General features: G+C 44.3%; 1 protein-coding gene across 1 annotated transcript; it reads left to right on the top strand.

The window, feature by feature from the left end:
• Window positions 1–3,098: 3,098 nt before the first annotated feature.
• Window positions 3,099–21,085, top strand: LOC139255295 (protein FAM83A). The gene is made up of 4 exons (XM_070873900.1): window positions 3,099–3,614; window positions 14,712–14,879; window positions 16,348–16,472; window positions 19,033–21,085. The coding sequence occupies exons 1-4, from the start codon at window positions 3,099–3,101 to the stop codon at window positions 19,688–19,690; spliced, it is 1,467 nt and encodes a 488-aa protein (XP_070730001.1). The 3' UTR covers window positions 19,691–21,085.
• The last annotated feature ends 1,631 nt before the right edge of the window (window positions 21,086–22,716 follow it).

Here is a 22,716-nt window from a genome sequence, read left to right as displayed (position 1 = left end):
TGTAATGTAGCCAAATTTGCTGATGATACAAAGATAGGTGGGAAAGCAAGTTGTGAGGAGGACACGAAGAATCTGCAAAGGGATATAGATAGGCTAAGTGAGTGGGTAAACATTTGGCAGATGGAGTATAATGTGGGAAAAGCAAAATATCATTTAAATGGAGAAAGACTACAGAATGCTGCGATACCGAGGGATCTGAGTGTCCTCATTCATGAAACACAAAAAGTTAGTATGCAAGTACAGCAAGTAATCAGGAAGGTAAATGGAATGTTGCTCTTTATTGCAAGGGGGATGGAGTATAAAAGTAGGAAAGTCTTGCTACAACTGTACAGGGCATTGGTGAGACCACACCTAGAGTACTGCGTACAGTTTTGGTCTCCTTATTTAAGGAGGGATATATTGCATTGGAGGCAATTCAGTGAAGGTTCATTAGATTGATTCCGGAGATGAAGGAGTTGTCTTATGAGGAAAAGTTGAACAGTTTGGGCCTATACTCATTGGAGTTTAGAAGAATGAGAGGTGATCTTATTGAAACAAATAAGATTCTGAGGGGGCTTGATAAGGTGGATGCAGAGAGGATGTTTCTCCTCGTGAGGGAATCTAGAACTCGTGAGCATAGTTCCAGAATAAGGGGTCGCCCATTTAAGACGGAGATGAGGAGGAATTTCTTCTCTCTGAGGGTCATGAATCTTTGGAATTCTCTGCCCCAGAGAGTTGTGGAAGCTGAGTTATTGAATATATTCAAAGCTGATTTGAACAGATTCTTGAACTATAAGGGAATGAAGGGTTGTGGGTAACAGGCAGGAAAGTGGAGTTGAGGCCAAAATCAGATCAGGCATGATCTTATTGAATGACGGAGCAAATTCAAGGGGCCGTATGGCCTATTCCTGCTCCTATTTCTTATGTTCTTATGTTCTTATATAAAAGAGCTATCCAGCCTAATCCCACTTTCCAGCTCTTGTCCATAGCCTTGTAGATGGCAGCACTTCAACTGCATATCCAAGTACTTTTAAAATGCAATGAGGGTTTCTGCCTTTACAACACTTTCAGGCCATGAGTTCCAGACCCTCACCAACCTCTGGGTGAAAAAAGTTCTCCTCAACTCTCCTCTAATGCTTCTACCAATTACTTTAAATATCTGACCATGGTTATTGAAGAGGAGGGAGAAAGGTGGTGGGGGATGGGGGGGGGGGGGGGGTGGTGGAAATAAGGCAAATAAAAAGTGAACATAGTCAGTCAATTCAATTTAAATATTGTAACTTATTCTAAACTGATTCTAGCTCCTGTTTGCCTATATCAAACATCTAAAATAGAGGTTTTACATGGTGAAGTGTTAACTATATGATAGTGGTTTATGGAAGGAGAATGTAGAGCTGATCCCAATGTATCTGTCGCTGGTTAGACACACAGCTTTAACACATGCAGATGGATGTTGACAGGCTGCTGTTGAAACACCTTTTGTGGAGTTTATAGAACCTCAAATTAGAAACAGGTTTATATACTTTATGGCCTTAAGCAAACTCTGAATGCTATGTAAGTGGTTCCTTCCTGTCAGTTCAGACATATGTCAGTTATGCAAGTAATTGATTAGTAAAGGAGTGGCTGCAGTGAATCAAAGTTTGTCAGACAGGTGTTGGAACTGTGAGTATAAAGCAAGAAACAGAATGTAAACCGACATCTTCCCATCAAACAATGTAAAGGCAATGCTGATTAAATGTATCTATCATGCAGAACTGTTGGAACAAATATATTTTAGTCCACTAATTTCTTTGTTTCCACATGGAGGGGAATTTTTTTTTTTTAAATTGCCTTCATGGTGTGGTGCACTTTCTTGGAGCACCAGATTTCAGTATGGAGTGGTGACAATGAATGACAATGCAGTAATAAAACGTGGAGGTGACAAAGTTGTAACCAGTGTATCTCCTGCAATGGATTCTCTTCCCGCTTCCGCATAGTTACCTCTGGCGTCCCCCAAGGAACTATCCTTGGCCCCCTCCTATTTCTCATCTACGTGCTGCCCCTCGCGACATCATCCAAAGACACAACCACATGTACGCTGACGACACCCAGCACTACCTCACCACCACCTCTCTCGACCGCTCCATGGTCTCTTCTGTTGTCAGTGTACATGTCCGACATCAAGTCCTGGATAAGTTGCAATTTTCTCCAATTAAACATTGGGAAGACCGAAGCCATTGTCTTCAGCCCCCATCACCTACTCCATCCTCCTCCCTGGCCAAAGTCTCAGGCTGAACCAGCCCCTTTGCAACATCAGCATTCTATTTGACCCTGAGCTGAGCTTCTAACCCCATATCCTCTCCATCACAAAGATCGCCTACTTCCACCTCCGTAACATTGCCGGTCTCCGCCCTTGCTTCAGCTCATTTGCTGCTGAAACCCTCATCCATACTTTTGTTATCTCCTGACTTGACTATTCCAATGGTCTCCTGGCCCTACTCCCATCTTCCACCTGAGAGAGCAAACGGGGACCTCAGTTTAACATCTCATCTGAAAGATGGCAACTCTGATAGTGCAGCACTCCCTCAGTACTGCATTGAAGAGTCAACCGAGATAATAAGTGCTCAAGTCTTTGGAGTGGGACTTGAGCCCATGAGCTACTGCCATTAAGCCAAAGCTAACTGAGAGTTTAATATCCGAGAATACAGTACATTGGGTAGCAAGGGGGAAATTAACTTTGACGCATGATTGGGACCCTACAGATTCTCCTCCTTGACTGATACCGCACCTAACAACCAACTACAGATCCTCAAGTTGGCAATCAGAGAAGTCTGAGTGCACAAGTAGGTCTAGCGTTGCACAAGGGAAAATGCCAACGTTTAAAATAAGTCATGAGTGTTGAAAACATTCCAGAGAAAAAAAAACTTAAATTCTTACGGACTAATCTGATGTGACAGTTTGCTGAAGTTATCTTCAGCATGTGATTACCCTGATTCAGCACTTGCCTAAAGGGAGGGCAGTATAATTAACTTGTTTACACATAATTGCGTGACTTACCGCAGGGACTATCCTCCTATATTAATGCAGCTGTAAATATAGCAATCACTAAGTCGCTGTGGAGCCAGTCACAAGCATTAACAATGAATGCGCAAAGTTACCTGAAAATAGATTGGTATCGACAGAAGAGTGTTGGCAAAATAAAGAAACGACTGGAAGCGATTAAAAACCCATGGTCCCCTCAACCTACGTTTGACCCGAGCCACAATGAAAGCATAAGGTTGGCTACAGATGCGCTGCTGGATATCGGTGCTGAGGCTTATAACAATGTTCTGACCCAAGAGGGGGAGGTGAGCTTCCTATCGCCTTCAGAAATGCAATACATTATTAGAAACGCCAAGGAACCCCTTCAAATCGAGGAACCACTTCTAGAAGGAGAAAAAACTGAATGTGGGATGTCGGATGCCTCCGCTGACCTGTCTGATACTTACTTTCCAATGGTCTCGGACAGCAATGGACCAGCGCTGGAGCAAGGGTGGCCAATGTCAGACAAAAGGTATTATCTGAATGGACCCGCAAACATCAAAGTTTACTTTCAGACTGAAAAATCGCAGAGCATCAAAGATATTTTACGCTTTTACATCAGCAAAGCTGTTGAGGTAATTCTTTTTCTACAGAGGAACTCAGTAATGTTTGTTGTGAGACAATAATGGCACAGAATTTGCTGGAAACATAAAGACGAGTTAAATGTGCCCAATGTTATTAGTGCGTAAAAAAGCCAGCAACTCATGACATGAAACAGTTGTGCCATGAGTTATGAATCACTCCAAGTTGCTGGATGATTTGCACTGCTCTGCCATTAACCTCGCGAAAACAAGATCTCACGCTCAACCTCTCACTGAGTGTCATGTAATTGCTGCAGTTGTGCATTAATTACCAATTAAACTTGCCGTAGAAAGTTAGGGCTGGCAATTAATGACATTAGGACCCTGTTAATGACAAGATTCATGTTTCTGCAATGTCACTCAACCTCTCCGGCCCAGATAGGGAACAATTGAAACTGTGGAGTCTCACTCCTGCAGGTAGTAAGTTATTCCTGCAGGTTTTAAAAATGTAATTTAAAAAAAAATTCTTACTCTTCCATTCTGTCTCTTTTTTTCTCTCTCTTTTAATTCAATCTTTCCCTCTTTTTATTTCTCTTTCTGCACCTAATTTGACTCTAATTCACCCTATTTCCTTCTCCGCCATTCCTCTGTTTATTCCTCAATCCTTAAATCTCATTGGTTAAGGTGATGGACTGTTGGTCCCGGATTTCACCGAGGTCCCAGGTCCCCCGTTGCCCTCGCTATCAGCTCGCACTTCCAGCAAGTTATGGTGCCAAACATTTTCAACAACAACAACTTGTATTTATATATCGCCTTTAACGTAGTGAAACGTCCAAAGGCACTTCACAGGAGTATTATGAGATTTTTAAAATTTGACACTGAGCCGCACAAGGAGAAATTAGGGCAGATGACCAAAAGCTTGGTCAAAGAGGTAGGTTTTAAGGAGCGTCTTGAAGGAAGAAAGAGAGGTACAGAGGCGGAGAGGTTTCGGGAGGGAGTTCCAGAGCTTGGGGCCTAGGCAACAGAAGGCAGGGCCACCAATGGTTGAGCAATTGTAATCGGGGATGCTCGAGGGCAGAATTAGAGGAGCGCAGACATCTTGGGGGGGGGGGGGGGGGTTGTGGGGCTGGAGGAGATTACAGAGATAGGGAGGGGTGAGGCTGTGGAGGGATTTGAAAACAAGGATGAGAATTTTGAAATCGAGGCGTTGCTTAACTGGGAGCCAATGTAGGTCAGCGAGCACAGGGGTGATGGGTGAGCGGGACTTGGTGTGAGTTAGGACACCGGCAGCCGAGTTTTGGATCACCTCTAGTTTACATAGGGTAGAATGTGGGAGGCCAGCCAGGAGCGCATTGGAATAGTCAGGTCTAGAGGTAACAAAGGCATGGATGAGGGCTTTTGCAGCGGATGAGCTGAGTCAAGACAATGTTACGGAAGTGGAAATAGGCGGTCTTAGTTTAGATTAGATTAGATAAATAAGATTGGAGCCAGGCAAGTGCAGTTCAACTCAGCTGGAGGACGGTGGAGAGGCATTGGAGAAGGATGGAGTGGTTAACTGTATCAAAGGCTGCAGACAGGTTGAGAAGGACGAGGAGAGATAGTTTGCCTTTGTCACAGTCACAAAGGATGTCATTTGTGACTTTGATGAGAGCTGTTTTGGTTCTGTGGCAGGAGCGAAAACTGGATTGGACGGATACAACCATGGAATTGTGGGAAAGATGGGCATGGATTTGGGAGGCGACAACACATTCAAGGGTTTTGGAGAGGATAGGGAGGCTGAAGATGGGGCGGTAGTTTGCAAAGATGGAGGAGCGGAGGGTTGTTTTTTTGATGAGAGGTGTAATGATGGTGGATTTGAGGGAGAGGGGGACAGTACCTGCGAAGAGAGAACTGTTAACAATGTCAGTCAACATGAGAGCCAGAAAAGGAAGTTCGGTGATCAGCAGTTTGGTGGGAATAGAGTAAGGGAGCAGGAAGTGGGTCTCATGGACAAGATGAGCTTGGAAAGGTCATGAGGAGATATCGAAGAGAAACTGGAGAAAACTGTGAGGTCAGCGCTAGGGCAGGAGGGATCCTTAGAGGAAGTTTGGCCCGGTGAGCTAGGGAAACATAGAAACATAGAAAATATGTGCAGGAGTAGGCCATTCAGCCCTTCGAGCCTGCATCGCCATTCAATAAGATCATGGCTGATCATTCCCTCAGTACCCCTTTCCTGTTTTCTCTCCATACCCCTTGATCCCTTTAGCCATAAGGGCCATATCTAACTCCCTCTTGAATATATCCAATGAACTGGCATCAACAACTCTCTGCGGCAGGGAATTCCACAGGTTAACAACTCTCTGAGTGAAGAAGTTTCTCCTCATCTCAGTCCTAAATGGCCTAACCCTTATCCTAAGACTGTGTTCCCTGGTTCGGGACTTCCCCAACATCAGGAACATTCTACCCGCATCTAACCTGTCCCGTCCCGTCAGAATCTTATATGTTTCTATGCGATGCCCTCTCATCCTTCTAAACTCCAATGTATAAAGGATCCAGTTGATCCAGTCTCTCCTCATATGTAGTCCTGCTATCCCGGGAATCAGTCTGGTGAACCTTCGCTGCACACCCTCAATAGCAAGAACATCCTTCCTCAGATTAGGAGACCAAAACTGAACACAATATTCCAGGTGAGGCCTCACCAAGGCCCTGTACAACTGCAGTAAGACCTCCCTGCTCCATTCAAATCCCCTAGCTATGAAGGCCAACATACCATTTGCCTTCTTCACCGGCTGCTGTACCAATATGCCAACTTTCATTGATTGATGAACCATGACATCCAGGTCTCGTTGCACCTCCCCTTTTCCTAATCTGCCGCCATTCAGATAATATTCTGTCTTCGTGTTTTTGACCCCGAAGTGGATAACCTCACATTTATCCACATTATACTGCATCTGCCATTCATTTGCCCACTCACCTAACCTATCCAAATCACCCTGCAGCCTCCTAGCATTCCCCTCACAGCTCACACCGCCACCCAGTTTAGTGTCATCTGAAACTTGGAGATATTACACTCAATTCCTTCATTCAAATCATTGATGTATATTGTCAAGAGCTGGGGTCCCAGCACTGAGCCCTGCGACACTCCACTAGTCACTGCCTGCCATTCTGAAAAGGACCCGTTTATTCCGACTCTCTGCTTCCTGTCTGCCAACCAGTTCTCTATCCACGTCAGTATATTATCCCCAATACCATGTGCTTTGATTTTGCACATCTCGTGTGTGGGACCTTGTCAAAAGCCCTTTGAAAGTCCAAATACACCACATTCACTGGTTCTCCCTTGTTCACTCTACTAGTTACATCCTCAAAAAATTCCAGAAGAGTTGTCAAGCATGATTTCCCTTTCATAAATCCATGCTGACTTGGACCGATCCTGTCACTGCTTTCCAAATGCGCTGCTATTTCATCCTTAATAATTGATTCCAACATTTTTCCCACGACTGATGTCAGGCTAACCCTCCAGTCCATAGGAACTGATCCAGAGTCGATTCGACTGTTGGAAAATGATCACCAATGCATCCACTATTTCTCGGGCCACTTCCTCAAGTACTCTGGGATGCAGACTATCAGGCCCCAGGGATTTATCGGCCTTCAATCCCATCAATTTCCCTAACACAATTTCCCGCCTAATAAGGATATCCTTCAGTTCCTCCTTCTCACTAGACCCTCGGTCCCAATAGTACTTCCGGAAGGTTATTTGTGTCTTCCTTCGTGAAGACAGAACCAAAATATTTGTTCAACTGGCCTGCCATTTCTTTGTTCCCCATTATAAATTCACCTGAATCCGACTGCAAGAGACCTACGTTTGTCTTCACTAAAGGAAGGGAAGAGGCAGAGGCGGCTGAAGGGAGGGTCTCAATCTTAGAGACAAAGAAGTCCATGAGCTCCTCACACTTCTTGTCGGTACTGAGGGTGGAGACTGGGGAGAGGAGTTTAAAAAGATGGTTAGCAGTGGAGAATAGAAGCCGGGGTTTATCTTTACATTCCAGAATGATTCTGGAATAGTGAGTAATTTTGTCAGACAAGTTGAAGGGCGCAGTAAAAAATTTTAACAAATGTGGCACGCTGCAAGATGCACCACTCCAGCGAGATCTGGGACAATATTGCCAAATTAAGATACACAGCATGAATATACTGTGTTATTTGGATAGTGTTAATCAGTAATAGTCAAATTCAAATCTAAATATTGAACTCACCTGATGCTCTCCTGCCAACTATTCCTTGACTGGAGGGTTAAACAAAGAATACCTGAAGTGACTACTAATCTATAACCTATTTGAAGGTTCAGATTAGTCTGTGAATGAAGCTCTAGCAAACTAATAACCATTTTTTAAACTCTCAGATTAGCTTCCCACTCTGACCTCGGCCTCCTACACTGTTCCAATGAAGCTCAACGCAAGTTTGAGGAACAGCACCTCATCTTTCGTGTAGGCACTTTACAGCCTTCTAGACTCAACATTGAATTCAAAAATTTCAGAGTGTAACCGCTGCCAATCTTTGGCTCCCTTCCCTGCCCCCAGAGCCTGTTTCTTTTTTACTCTATCTCTAATGGCAGTTGGTCATTATCCCACCATTCACACCCTATCTTGACTAATGTTTTTCTAACTCTTGGCATTACCATTTGAATTTGAGCCATCATCCCTTTTGTCTCTCTAATCTCTCCTGTCTTCCAACCTATCACAGACCTTCCCTTTTGTTCTTTCTTCCCCTCCCCCTTTCAGTACTTGTTAAGAATGTGTTCTTTCCGAACATTCTCCAGTTCTGACGAAGGGTCATCGACCCGAAATGTTAACTCTGCTTCCTCTCCACAGATGCTGCCTGACCTGCTGAGATTTCCAGCATTTTCTGTTTTTAGATTAGATTGTAGCTTTGAAATCACTCCAAGGCAATTATAAGAAGTCAGTCAGTCTGTGTATCTAACTATGTATCTACATCTATCTATCTCGTTAGAGAGCTAGCTATCAATACAGATCTACATATATCTATCTATCTCACTATATCTAACTATGTATTTACATCTATCTATCGATACATATCTACATATATCTATCTATCAATATATATCTACATTTATCTATCTCTATCTCTAACTATGTATCTACATCTTTCTATCAATATCCTATCTACCTATCTATCTATCTGTCTGTCTGTCTCTGTCTGTTTGTCTGTCTGTCTGTCTCTAACTATGTATCTACATCTATCTATCTATCTATCAATATGTATCTACATCTATCTGTCTATCTATCTGTCTATCTATATGTCTGTATGTCTGTCTGTCTCTAACTATGTATCTAGGTGTGATTGGCAGGGGGTAGGGAAAGCCAACTCCAGTGGTACCGTACTCCTGACAAAATGTCTAGAACATGAACTTGTCATCACCAACATCTTGTTCCGCCAGAGGGCCAAATACAAGGCATCGTGGCAACACCCTCGCTCCAAACACTGGCACCTGCTCGACTATGTCATCGTCCGAGCCAGGGATTACAAGGATGTGCGCATCACCCGCGCCATGACAGGAGCTGACGACTGCTGGACGGACCACCGCCTATTCCGATCCATCAACATCATTAACATAGCCCCAAAGTGGTGGGGGCAGCAGAAGCAGTGCTGCAAAAAAGTCAATGCCGGGGCACTTAAAGACCCAGCTAAGAGAGCCCTATACAGTCAACGCCTCACAGCTAACCTGGCATGCCTTGATGACCCCGAGACACAGAATGCCCACAGCACTTGGTCTGCCCTCCAGGCCTCCATAACCAGTGCCTGCAAAGAGACGCTCGGTCACTCAACCAGGAAACACCAGGACTGCTTTGATGAGAATGGTGATCAGGAGATCCAAGAGCTAATAGATCGCAAGCGCAGGGCATTTCTGAGCCTTAAACAACAACCCAACTCTGGAGCAGCAAAGCATCATTACAGATGGCTCAAGGTTGAGGTCCAACAAAAAACCCAGGACCTAAAGAACAGGTGGTTGTTGGAGAAAGCACAGGAGATACAGCAGCTGGCCGACAGCCATGATGTGCGAGGATTCTTCATCGCAGTCAAGGCTACCAACTGTCCAAACACCCAAGACCCCACCCCACTGCTGGCCAAAAATGGGGAAACACTCATCAAGGACCCCGAGGCAGTCAGGGCCCGCTGGAAGGAGCACTTTGAAGATCTCCTCAATCGAGACTCTGCCTTTGACTCGAGTGTTCTCGACTCCATCCCACAGCATGCTACCCACCACCACCTCAGTAAAACCCCAGCCCTGCACGGGGTAGAAAAAGCCATGACAGCTTAAAAACAACAAGGCTACGGGAGCGGATGGAATCCCTGCTGAGGCAATGAATTATGGCGGAGAGGCACTGTTGGTGCGAATACATGACCTTATCTCTCATCTGGAGGGAGGAGAGCATGCCGGGAGATCTCAGAGATGCAGTGATCGTGACCATCTTTTAGTAAGGGGACAAGTCCGACTGCGGCAATTACAGAGGAATCTCCCTGTCATCAGCCACTGGGAAAGTTGTTGCAAAAGTCCTCCTCAACCATCTTCTCCCTGTGGCCGAGGTGCTCCTCCCGGAGTCACAGTGCGGATTTCGTCCCCTATGGGGCACAACAGACATGATTTTTGCAGCTCGACAGCTACAGGAAAAATGCAGGGAACAGCACCAGTCCTTGTACATGGCCTTCTTCGCCCTTACAAAGGCCTTTGACCCTGTCAACCGCGAGGGTCTATGGAGCGTCCTCCTCCATGGATACCCCCAAAAGTTCGTCACCACCCTCTGCCTACTCCATGACGACATGCAGGCTGTGATCCTTATCAATGGATCCATTACAGATCCAATCCACGTCCGGACCGGGATCAAACAGGGCTGCGTCACCTCAGTCAACAAGCTCCCCGCTGGAGTGGAACTAAACTACAGAACCAGTGGGAACCTGTTCAACCTTCGCCGCCTCCAGGCCAGGTCGAAGACCACCCCAACCTCTGTCGTCTCCTGCGTCTGCGCACATAGAGGCTGAACTCCAGGACATAGTCAATGTATTTACTGAGGCGTACGAAAGCATGAGCCTTACGCTAAACATCCATAAGACAAAGGTCCTCCACCAGCCTGTCCTCGCCGCACAGCATTGCCCCCATTCATGAAGATCCATGGTGCGGCCCTGGACAAAGTGGACCATTTCCCAACCTCGGAAGCCTCTTATCAACAAAAGCAGACAATGACGATGAGATTCAACACCGCCTCCAGTGCGCCAGCGCAGCCTTCGGCCGCCTGAGGAAAAGAGTGTTTGAAGACTAGACCCTCAAAACTGCCACCAAGCTCATGGTCTATAGGGCTGTATTAATACCTGCCCTCCTGTATGGCTCAGAGACATGGATCATGTATTGTAGACTCCTCAAGTCGCTGGAGAAATACCACCAACGATGTCTCCACAAGATCCTATAAATCCCCTGGGAGGACAGACGCACCAACATTAGCGTCCTCGTCCAGGCCAACATCCCCAGCATTGAAGCACTGACCACACTCGATCAGCTCCACTGGGCAGGCCACATTGTTCGCATGCCAGACACAAGACTCCCAAAGCAAGCACTCTACTCGGAACTCCTTCACGGCAAATGAGCCAAAGGTGGGCAGAGGAAACGCTACAAGGACACCCTCAAAGCCTCCCTGATAAAGTGCAATATCCACACCAACACCTGGAAGTCCCTGGCCAAAGACCGCCCTAAGTGGAGGATGTCATGTATTTAACCACAATGTAACTATTACTGTATACACTCAACCTAGATGCACACCTTGACTACAACGGGTGAACTTGTGAGAGACACTCCTTACTTGATCACACAGGTATAAAGAGGGAGGTCCCACGCAGGGTCATCGTCTTCGGAGTCCTGTGAATAAAGAGTTAAGGTCACAGAGTGACCATGTTCCGAGAATGTGCCTCGTGTGGTTTCATACTGTAGAGTAAGGACTTTACAGAGGAAATGCATCCGGGAGGGCACTGAGCACCTCGAGTCTCATCGCCGAGAACATGCAGAAATCAAGCGCAGGCAGCAGATAGTGCCTGTGGCAAACTAGTCCCACCCTCCCTTTCCTTCACCTGTGACAGAGTGTGGTTCTCGTATTGGACTGTTCAGCCACCTAAGGACTCATTTTAAGAGTGGAAGCAAGTCTTCCTCGATTCCAAGGGACTGCCTATGATGATGTATCTACATCTGTCTATCAATATATATCTGCATCTGTTTGCCTGCCTGCCTGTCTATCTATCTGTAATTTTATCAATCTGCGAGTAAGTTAATTTTTAGACAGGGTTTATCAGTGTAGTCGTTAACTGCCAGTGTAGTCCTGATCACGCTTTTCAATTGTATCTTTATTGTCAATTTATTGAGAACTGATTTTCAGTTAATTATTGGGTTCTTGTATTCTGAATAGATAAATCACTTTTAATGCAAGTTTCTATATTAACACAAATGTTAATGTCTTTATTGAGTGAGTTGGATTCAGTAAAGCATGGCTATTTATGTTGAGCTGCGTAGGGAATAATGGAACAATAAAAATATTAATAAACCATCTTTATCATTGTAATGTGATATAATATAAAACTGATGATTTTTAGTCAAATTATATACAAATTAACAATAAAATATGCCCAGAAAGATATAGCACAAAAATGCAAATTAAAACACAAGTGGGTGATTTTCAATTGCCACCCGTACTGTTTACCCAACATAATCAGATGCCCAACACCCGCCTGATGTGACTTTAAGAGGTGTTTAAGATGATTAAAAAAGTTGGTAATAGGGTAGATGGAGAGAAACTATATCCTCTAGTGGGGGAGTCCAGAACAAGCCTTAAAATTAGAGCTCGGCCGTTCAGGGGTGATGTCGGGAAGTACTTCTTCACACAAAGGGCAGTGGAAATCTGGAACTCTCTCCCCAAAAAGCTGTTGAGACTGGGGGTCAATTGAAAATTTCAAAACTGAGATTGATAGATTTTTGATAGGCAAGGGTATCATGGTTACTAAACCAAGGCGGGTGGATGGAGTTAAGATACAGATCAGCCGTGAACTAATTGAATGGAAGAACAGGTACAAGGGACCGAATGGCTTCCTCCTGTTCCTACAACCACTGGAGGGCGCTCTAAAACTATTCTGGAATGGGTGTGAGGGGTCGGAGTTTTTGCAGGTAAGGGTAGGAACAGGAATACACTTCCTGATTCCACAAAAAATACTGCGGCCCACTGACAACCACTGGGTAGCCCCCGCCAGACGTGCCTCCATCCCCTTTAATTGGCAGGTTCCGATTGAGTTTTCTCATGGAGCAGAAAGATTTTCGCCCCGACGCCCAGCTTGGCAAGTTGCCCCTTAGTGCTCACTGAGTGCTGGGCAGCTGACCGGCTGTATTCTAATAACTAAATATTGGGAAGACCAAAGCCGTTGCCTTCGGTCCCCAATACAAACTCCGTTCCCCATCCACCAACTCCATCCCTCACCCTGGCAACTGCAGAAGTTGAACTAGACTGTTTGCAGTCTTGGTGTCGTATTTGACCCCAAAGTGAGCTTCCGAGCACATATCCACACCATCACTAAGACCACCTATTTCCACCTCTGTAACATCACCTGACTCCACCCCTGCCTCAGCTCATCTGCTGTTGAAACCCTCATCCATGCTTTTGTTACCTCTAGGCTCTCATCCAATGCTCTCCTGGGCGGCCTCCCATCTTCCACCCTCCATAAACTTGAGCTCATCCAAAACTCTGCTGCCCGTATTCTAACTCACACCAAGGCCCATTCACCCATCACCCCTGTGCTCGCTGACCTACATTGCTCCCGGTCCGGCAACACCTCAATTTTAAAATTCTTATCCTTGTTTTCAAATCCCTTCATGGCCTTGCTTGACTCTAACTTTGTAACCGACACCAGCCCTACAACCCGCTGAGATCTCTGCACTCCTACACTTCTGGCTTTTTGCGCATTCCCAATTTTAATCGCTCCACCATTGGCAGCCGTGTCTTCAGCTGCCTGGGCCCTAAACTCTGGAATACCCTCCCTAAACCTCTCCGCCTCTCTACATTTCTCTCCTCCTTTAAGACGCCCCTTAAAACCTACCTCTTTGATCAAACTTTTGAGCATCTGCCCTATTATCCTCTTGTGTGGTTCGGTGTCAAATTTTGTTGGATAACGCTCCTGTGAAGCACCTTGGGACGTTTTACTATGTTAAAGGCGCTATATAAATGCAAGTTGTTATTATAATGAGGCCCTAAACCAATAACCAAACAGGCTTGACACTGAAAGGTTCAGGAGGGCACACCACCAACTTACACCTGATTTCACGGCCGCCTTGGGCTGTATGTTTAATATCAACCCAAAACTTAGAAGCACCCAAATGTTTCCAAAGGGTTACATTTTTCAACTTGCCTCCCTGGCATAAAACCAGCCATGCAGATCGATGAGCCGATGTAGAAATTGCCTTGATTTTCATTTCCATTCATTGAGATGCTTTTTTCCCATTTTGGGCATCAAATGTTAACTTTACGAATCTTGTATCAGTTACAGTGTAGCCAGATTCAGAGTAAAACTGCCATTACTCTGTCTCAGCAATGTTACTTATCAATAGACTTAGAAGTGCTAATGCAGCAGCATGACATTTTATCTCCCATTGCCCCTCCGAGCAGTCATAGAATGATACAGCACAGAAGGAGGCCATTCAGCCCATCGTATCTGTGCCGCTCTTTCCCCATAGACCAGCAACTTTTTCCCTTTTCAAGTATTTATCCAATTCCCTTTTGAAAGTTACTGTTGAATCTGCTTCCACCGCCCTTTCAGGCAGTGCATTCCAGATCATAACAACTCGCTGCGTAAAATAAAATTCTCCTCATCTCCCCTTGGGCTCTTTTGCCAATCGCCTTCAATCTGTGTCCTCTGGTTACCAGCCCTCTGGTCAGTGGGAACAGTTTCTCTTTATTTACTCTATCAAAACCCGTCATCATTTTTGAACACCTCTATTTAATCTCCCCTTAACCTTCTTTGTTCTAAGGAGAACAATCCCAGCTTCTCTAGTCTCTCCACATAACTGAAGTCAAAGTGTAAAAGTTAAACTTTTGACCATGAAGCTGATGATTCTAACTTTCTCTTCCCCAGCTGATAGCTATTGTGATGGACATATTCACCGATATTGATATCTTCTGTGATATGCTTGAGGCAGCCAACAAGCGCGGAGTCACAGTTTACCTGCTGCTAGACCAGCGCTCTTTACAATACTTCACTGAAATGTGTGAAAAACTCCAGATAACAGACAGCCACCTAAAGGTATGTGTTTTGTCAGCATTATATTAAAGAGTAAAAGAATCCAGTTTTAATACTACACAATACATATTATGTGTACTGGACTCACACATGAATAATGGCCACTTGGCCAAGGTATGGGAGAGTGACCAGTTCTTATGGAACTGATTTCGGGTAAAACGATTTCGGAGAAAAGTGACAAGCCAAAAGCTCAGAGCAGAGAAGGTTAAGGGGAGATTTAATAGAGGTGTTCAAAATGATGAAGGGTTTTGATAGAGTAAATAAGGAGAAACTGTTCCCACTGACAGGAGGGCCGGTAACCAGAGGACACTGATGAAGGTGATTGGCAAAAGAGCCCAAGGGGAGATGAGCCAAGTGTTATTTTACGCAGCGGGTTGTTATGGTATATATTTACTGCTGTATAAAGCCTACTCTGAGTATGCCTTCCTTTGTCCCACGGGTACCGATCACCCTCTGCTATCACACCCAAACGCCCATTTACAATGTGAATGGGACAGAGAGCGTCAACAGATTGTACGTGCATGCCAGGCCCAAACCTGACCTCACTCGACGCACACACATTTCCAATAAGGTCACTAAATATCATTTAAAAGCTGGACCTCTGGCTGACCTTTGCCCTTCTTACCCCAGGAACACTGAGACAAAGCAAGCCTTCACATTCATATTGCCACTCTGGGTGCGATCAGCACAGAAATAACACTCTAAGTAAAATATCTACAATATCTTTTCTGGTCTATCTTTAATGCTGTCAACCAAACCAAAAGTTACATCTCTAACTTGTTGCAGTTCTGACGAAGGGTCTTAACTCTGTTTCTCTCTCCAGAGATGCAGCTGACCTGCTGAGTATTTCCAGCTTTTTCTGTTTTTATTTCAGATTTCCAGTATCTGCAGTATTTTGCTTTTGAAATAGTAACTAGTTTTCTCTGATATTGGAATACAAGCTAATTAAAACAGCAACAACTTGTATTTATATAGCGCCTTTATCCTAATAAAACATCCCAAGGTGCTTCACAGGAGCGATTATCAGACAAAATGTGACACCGAGCCACATAAAAATATATTAGGGCAGATAGCCAAAAGCTTGGTCAAAGAGGTAGGTTTTAAGGAGAGTCTTAAAGGAGAGAGAGGTAGAGGGGAAGAGGTTTAGGGAGCGAATTCCTGAGCTTAGGGCCCAGGCAACTGAGGGCATAGCCGCCAATGGTGGAGTGATTAAAATCGAGGATGCCCAAGAGGCCAGAATTGGAGGAGTGCAAAGATCTCGGAGAGTTGTACGGCTGGAGGAGGTTACAGACTAGAATAAACCGCGTAAGTCGAATACCAGCAAGTAATTGACATGAGACATATAAACCACAATTGATACTTTTAACAGTCCAAAGTTGACAAGGTGCCACTTTTTGTATCATTGAAATATAAATTTGTTGTTGCATTCTCTTGATAAACCCCTTTCTCTCTTGTGTGATGTACGGTGCAGAATATAGGAGTCCGACATGTGTCTGGTGACCTCTACTGTGCAAAATCAGGAAAGAAGTTCTCAGGCCAAGTTCAGGAAAAGTTTATCATCATAGACTGCCTGTACGTATTAGCGGGATCCTACAGGTGAGTGGAACGTTATTCCGCCAACGCACGTCTTCAGTTCAGTGTATTTATAGATAGTGCAAGTAGCAAAAGGTGACATGAGGTTAAGTTGCCAATCGTCCAGGGTTGCCCTGGAGTCTCCATGAATTAAAGACTTATTCCAGTTTGTAACCTCTTCTGGCCCTACAACCCACTGAGATCTCTGCTTCCCTCTTGGACACTGCTGCAAGCAAACCCGGGAGAAAAATCATAGGGGCGTTAAACACCACTGTGTTTATTTTTTTCATTTTCTTTGAACACTTTTGATTATTAATTATAAAAAATATGCTACACTGGGGAAAAAAGGAAGAATCATCCAATCGGGTAACAAAGATTCTTGCCTGTTTGCTTTCCGATTGGCCATGGGAAGGTGGGATGACACAATGATGGACACGTTGGGAGAATGGGGGCAGGGCGGTTGGCGGGAAGAGGTCATGTGAGGCAACCTACAAGAATATGTTCAACCAGAGCTGCCAACCCTACAGGGGCTGTGTGACACAGTGGGATTGTTTTTTTTCCACTGTGGAAATGATAACTGGGTGGTTTCTATAAGCGGATGGTCGATCTAAAATCACAGTCTTTACCTGACTGGCAAGTTGCAGAACATCATCAGAATCATGCAAGGCCACTGGTGAGGAACCATTTGTTGGTCAGTTTTGACTTAACATTGAGCCGTGTGCCCTTTGCTGACTTTGAGCTGAATTGGGGAGGGGTACGTGGGGGTTCCGAAGCGGTGGGGAAAACCTAGAAGAGCAGGTTTCCCGCAGGCCCTGCCAAATTTAAGCTAAGGGATTTCATCACTTCAGACTCCCAGTCTACAAGTTCTGTACATTACCACATAAAAGTAAATGTTACTAAGTTCCATTATTGTAGACCAAGAAAATAAGAAAAACCTCCTTCAATTGGCAGTATTCACTGGATATCTTTAATCCTGGTATTGGTAAGATTTATAAGGAAACATTTACAGGGCTAGGGGGAAAGAGAAGAGGGAGTGAGATGAATTGGACAGCTCTTTCAGAGAGCTGGCCAGGCACAATGGGCCGGATGGCCTCCTTCTGTGCTTTAAGATTCTATGATGCAATAAGATTGTATCCCTGCCCTGTGCGGGAATTACTGGGGGTGGATGGGGAGATTTTAATTATCAAAACACTGATCGGTGGAATGGCCCCCACCCACCCGTGCCAGAAATGAAGAGGCTGGAGCCATTTTGAGGCCCTGGGCTTCATTTAAAAAGAACCGACCAGCTGTGGGCACACCATTTGATGCAGCTCTCTGGATTTGGGCCGGCACAGTATTGGATGCTGCAAGCTAAGTTCATGATTTGGTCGGGGCGGTGTGGAGAGGGTTCATGATTGGTGGGGGGGTGGCGCAGGAAGCTTTGTGCAGCAATGATCTAAATACTCTTGTTCTTCATGGCCTCACAAAAATAATGTCAAACTTGCCTTTTTGGGGGCCTTTTACCACCAGTAAAACTGCTTGGAGATTTCACGGCGCACATTCCGTCCATTCCTGTCCTAAATTGGTGATCGGAGTCCTATGTTTATCACAGGACCCCACTTTGCATATTTAAACGGCACACCACTTGTAACAGCGGCAGCCCAGCCGATGTCCCGTTTAAACATGGCGACCACCGAAGCCTAGTCATTAACGGGGCGGTTTGCCGACCGACCTGATTTTGAGAACCTTTACTGCTCCGTTAACACTAATTCAGCCAAATTAAAATGAGCCCCAATTTGGTTCTATGAGAATTAAACTGAAACTTTAGTGAGACATTCTGATATATTGTTAAGGAATTAACATTTGCATTTCTGTTTAATCCTGTTCTGCTATTTTAATCTTCCATAATTATGTGTCAGCTGTGGCTCAGCTGTACCACTCTCGCCTCTGAGTCAGACGGTCGTGGGATCAAGTCCCACTCCAGAGACTTGGTCTAGGCTGATACTGCAGTACAGCACTAAGGGAGTGCTGCACTGTCGGAGGTGCTGTCTTTCAGATACATTTATATAGCTCCTTTCACAACCTCGATGCAAAGCACTTTACAGCTAATTAAGCATTTTTGAAGTGTAGTCTCTGTTGAAATGTAGGCAAACGTGGCAGCCAATTGGCAAGATCCCACAAGCAGCAATGAGATAAATGACCAGATACGCTGTTTTAGTGATATTGGTTGAGGGATAAATGTTGGCCAGTATACTGGGGAGAGCTCCCCTGCTCATCTTCAAAATAGTGCCATGGGATCTTTTACATCCAGCTGAGAAGGTAGGCCTTGGTTTAACCTCTCGTCCAAAAGACGGCACCTCTGACAGTGCAGCACTCCCTCAGTATCGCACTGGAGTATCAGCCTAGATTTGGTGCTCAAGTCTCTGGAGTGGGACTTTGTACCCGTAAACTTCTGACCCAGGCGAGAGTGCTACCACAGCTGACACCTTATGCAGCAAAAATAACATTAAAAAAAAACGTTTGCCTTCAATTGGCAAATTTGGTGGCAAGATATATTAAGCATTTCATTATTTTGTTTTAGTAAAACTTTGATCTCTTTTCACAGTTTTACTTGGTTATCGGGGCAAGTGCACAAGAACTTCATCACCCTCTTTTCAGGACACATTGTCGAACGTTTTGATGAGGAGTTCCGCAGTCTCTATTCCAAGTCTAAGCCAGTAAATGAATTCAGCTCAACGCAAGCACCGACCTATCCCCTTCCGAACAACCTCTTGAAAGCCAGCGCTGGCCCAATAGTCATGTGGCCAGAAAATCGCGATACCCGTTCAGACACCTTCAGCAGCTTGTCCAGTTACAGTGGGCCGCTCAAAGCTCTTCACTTCCAGCCGTCGCCATTCGCGAGTGGCAGAGATGAGAACTTTCACAACCAGAGTCAGCACAGGGTGTTGTATATGCCGCTTCTCCAGCAGAGAAACTACCCCTCCCTGGTCACTGGCCTTGAAAGATTTTGTTCTAGTCCAGCTAACCGCTACCTCAAAGAAATACGGAAGCCGGTGATGCATTTCAAAGACATCAATGTACTGGGAGCTCAGAGGGAAGAGTCGCAGAACGTATCACGACTGTCACCAATTGGGCAACATCACTGGCTGTCAGATACTAAACACTGCTTCCACACGGAGCAAAGCAACAAAGGAAAATACTCAACGGACTTCCTGTTTAGACCAAACAACTTGATGGATTTCAAGCACTTCAACAAGATATGAAAAAGCACTTGAAGCAGTGAAAAATGATTGTTTCGATGGAAATGAAGAAAATCTCATTTGCATGTAGTGTTACGGAAATATCAATGTGATATCCATCTACATGATACTTTGTTGAATCAAAATCCCGAAGCTCTGGACTAAAATTATTTTTAAGGTCACCATCATGCGTGACTCACACTCATGTGACATGTCCATTCTCGATCTAAGACCAGAACATCCACTTCTCTGTCCCTGTGCGTATCTGGTTTTCTCTCTGTCTCTTTCTATTCCTGTATCTGTTCTCTCTCTCTGCATGTTTTTCTCTCTCCTTGTACATATCAGTTGTAAGAACATAAGAAAAGAGTAGGCCAAACGGCCCCTCGAACCAGATCCACTATTCAATAAGATCCTGGCTGATCTTCCGACCTCAACTCCACTTTCCTGCCCGATCCCCATATCCCTTAGTGTTCAAAAATTTATCTCAGCCTTTAATATACTCAACGACTGAGCATCCACAGCCCGCTATGGTTAAGAATTCTAAAGATTCGCAACCCTCTGAGTGAAGAAATGTCTCATCTCCGTTCTCTCTCTCTCTCTGTGAAGATAATTTGTTTTTAGTGCTCTTGGTGCATAGCTTTGGTTGCCATGGGCACACATGGGATATTCAGGCATGTACCCAATTTCCCAATGTGTTCCTGGCAGGTAAAACTCTGCTCCAGGAGTGTTAGACATGAAAATTTACCGTGTCTCTGATCCATTTCTTCTCTGTCCTGCTGTACTTCTCTGTGTACTTCTGCACCTGTGATTTTCTCTCTCGAGCTTGTTCGTATCTTTGATTCTTTCTGTGTGCTGTATACATTTACTCTCTGTCAGTTTGCTTCAAATACTATTTGTTGCATTGCTTATTTATGTTTTTCTCTGATTCTCTTCTCAATGTTCAGCCGATTCGTACTTTATTCCCAGGGAGCTACATGTTGTTGTCCAATATGTTAACCACCCTGGTTAACATATTGGCCAACAACAGTCTAGCAGAGAGCAGCTAATTTAGAACAGGTATGAAATCTGGAACTGTCTTGGTCTTCATGACTTGATGTGGTGTGCATTCATCCATCTAGTGATTGGGGTGGGAAAAGAAAAGAGGACCAAACATAAAAGTGTTAACATAGAATTCAGGGTGAGCTATTTTTAACGACCAAAGTCAACAATCAAGTAGTGACATGCTGTAATTGGGAATCTTTGATTAATTAAAGTAACTTTTCGTCTATTTCTTGCGTCTGTTGTGGTTGTAATGAATTGTGAACATGTTTCATATTGTAACAATAGGCATCATTGTACAAAACTTTCTGTAACATTCATTATCATTACTTGTGACATAGCAACTAAGGTGTGACTGTTCAGCATATGTAAGAATATAGATTTTAGCCACACATTAAAGAAATACTTCAGAAAAGGTCTCAGTAGCTTCATTTCAAGTATTCATCTGACACATATATACATGTATATTCTTTTTCAAATTATTTATAATTATATATATATATTTTTTTTTTAAGTTAGACTTGATCATTTTGAGTTCCTAACTTTTAAATTAGTTTCTAGTTTCTCAGCCAAGAGAACTTGTGATCAGGCTGTTTCCAGGATAATTCTGTGACCAGTCACTTGGGGTACAGACAAGAGCAGATCATAGTGACATACCGTCAAATTTTCTATCTCTCCTCAAAGAGAAATCCATTGAGGACTTTCCCAGTGGCTCAGTGGGTAGCATTGCCATCTCTGAGTCAGAAGGTCGTGGGTTCATAGACCCATCCAAAGACCTGAACACACAATCTAGGCTGACACTCCAGGACAGTACTGAGAGTGCTGCACTGTCAGAGGTGCCGTCTTTTGGATGAAACTTGAAACGGAGACCCCTTCTGCCCTCTCAGGTGAAAGTGCATGGGATCTTTTACAATTTCAAAGAAGAGCAGTGGATTTCTGGGCAATATTTATCCTCCAAATCAACAGCACTAAAAGCAGATTATCCGGTCATTGTCACATTGCTGTTTGTGGAATCTTGTTATTCACAAATTGGCTGCTGCTTTTCCCTACAGCAATGACTACACTTCAAAAGGAATTAATTGGGCCATGAAGCTTCATTGAGCGCTTTGAGACATCCTGAGATCGTGAAAGGGGCTATATAAATGCAAGTCTTTATTTTTTTTCTTACAATCTGACTGAGAACTTGCTATATATGGAGATACAGAATGCAAATCTGCATCCTACCAGTTCACGATCAATTTGTTTGAGCACCAATGTATTTTGAGTCTCCAGGCCACTTAATTCTTTTTAATGCATTTCTACCTGTAAAGGGTAAATTTGGGATAGACCATTTTTGGGGCCCCCAACCCCATCTAGTGATACAACTGACTGGAGTTAGGATGATTGGCAGCTCTGGGACAAGATGTCTACTATTGGAAGGCCATTAGAGTGTTACTCTACATAAAGCCTTCAGCATTCTTTTCCACATCTTCCCATCCACAACACCATCAAGATGTCAAAGTACACAATAGGTTTATGGAAAGAACGTAATAAATAGGAGGCGTAGACCCTTCAAGCCTACTCCTCCATTCAATAAGATCATGGCTGATCTTTACCTCGGCTGGCGCGGACACGATGGGCCGAAATGGCCTCCTTCTGCGCTGTAAATTTCTATGTTTCAATTCCCCCTTCCTGCATTATCGCCGTATCCCTTGATTCCCTTAGTATCCAAAAATCTCTCAATCGCTGTCTTGAATATACTCAATGAAATGAATGATACATTTTTCTGAAACTACTACAGCACATTCCATCTAGAGCGTGGTCTTATATTGGGTTACGTAGAGAACGTTTCTACAGATTATGCATGAGAGAGTTATAAGTGTATCATATAGCCAAGGTATAAGATGCTGTCATAAATTACTATACTGACTTGGAATAGGGGACTAATCACTAGATTTAGCATTGGGCAAAGTAAAATCCTTCTAACTTCAATAGCATTTTTTGAACGCATTAAATATATGTGCCCTCATATA

This window comes from Pristiophorus japonicus, chromosome 1 (genome assembly GCF_044704955.1).
Source record: "Pristiophorus japonicus isolate sPriJap1 chromosome 1, sPriJap1.hap1, whole genome shotgun sequence".
NCBI classification, from domain to species: domain Eukaryota; kingdom Metazoa; phylum Chordata; class Chondrichthyes; family Pristiophoridae; genus Pristiophorus; species Pristiophorus japonicus.
The sequence above is the reverse complement of the archived record's forward strand: the minus strand, read 5'-3'. Positions and strand labels throughout refer to the sequence as shown.

Bases quoted from the DNA above. Each gene is read 5' to 3' on its own strand.
- LOC139255295 (XM_070873900.1), top strand. From the start codon at position 3,099: ATGAATGCGCAAAGTTACCTGAAAATAGATTGGTATCGACAGAAGAGT. The intron at 3,615-14,711 runs GTAATTCTTTTT...TCTCTTCCCCAG, and splicing joins ACATCAGCAAAGCTGTTGAG to CTGATAGCTATTGTGATGGA. The intron at 14,880-16,347 runs GTATGTGTTTTG...TGTACGGTGCAG, and splicing joins TAACAGACAGCCACCTAAAG to AATATAGGAGTCCGACATGT.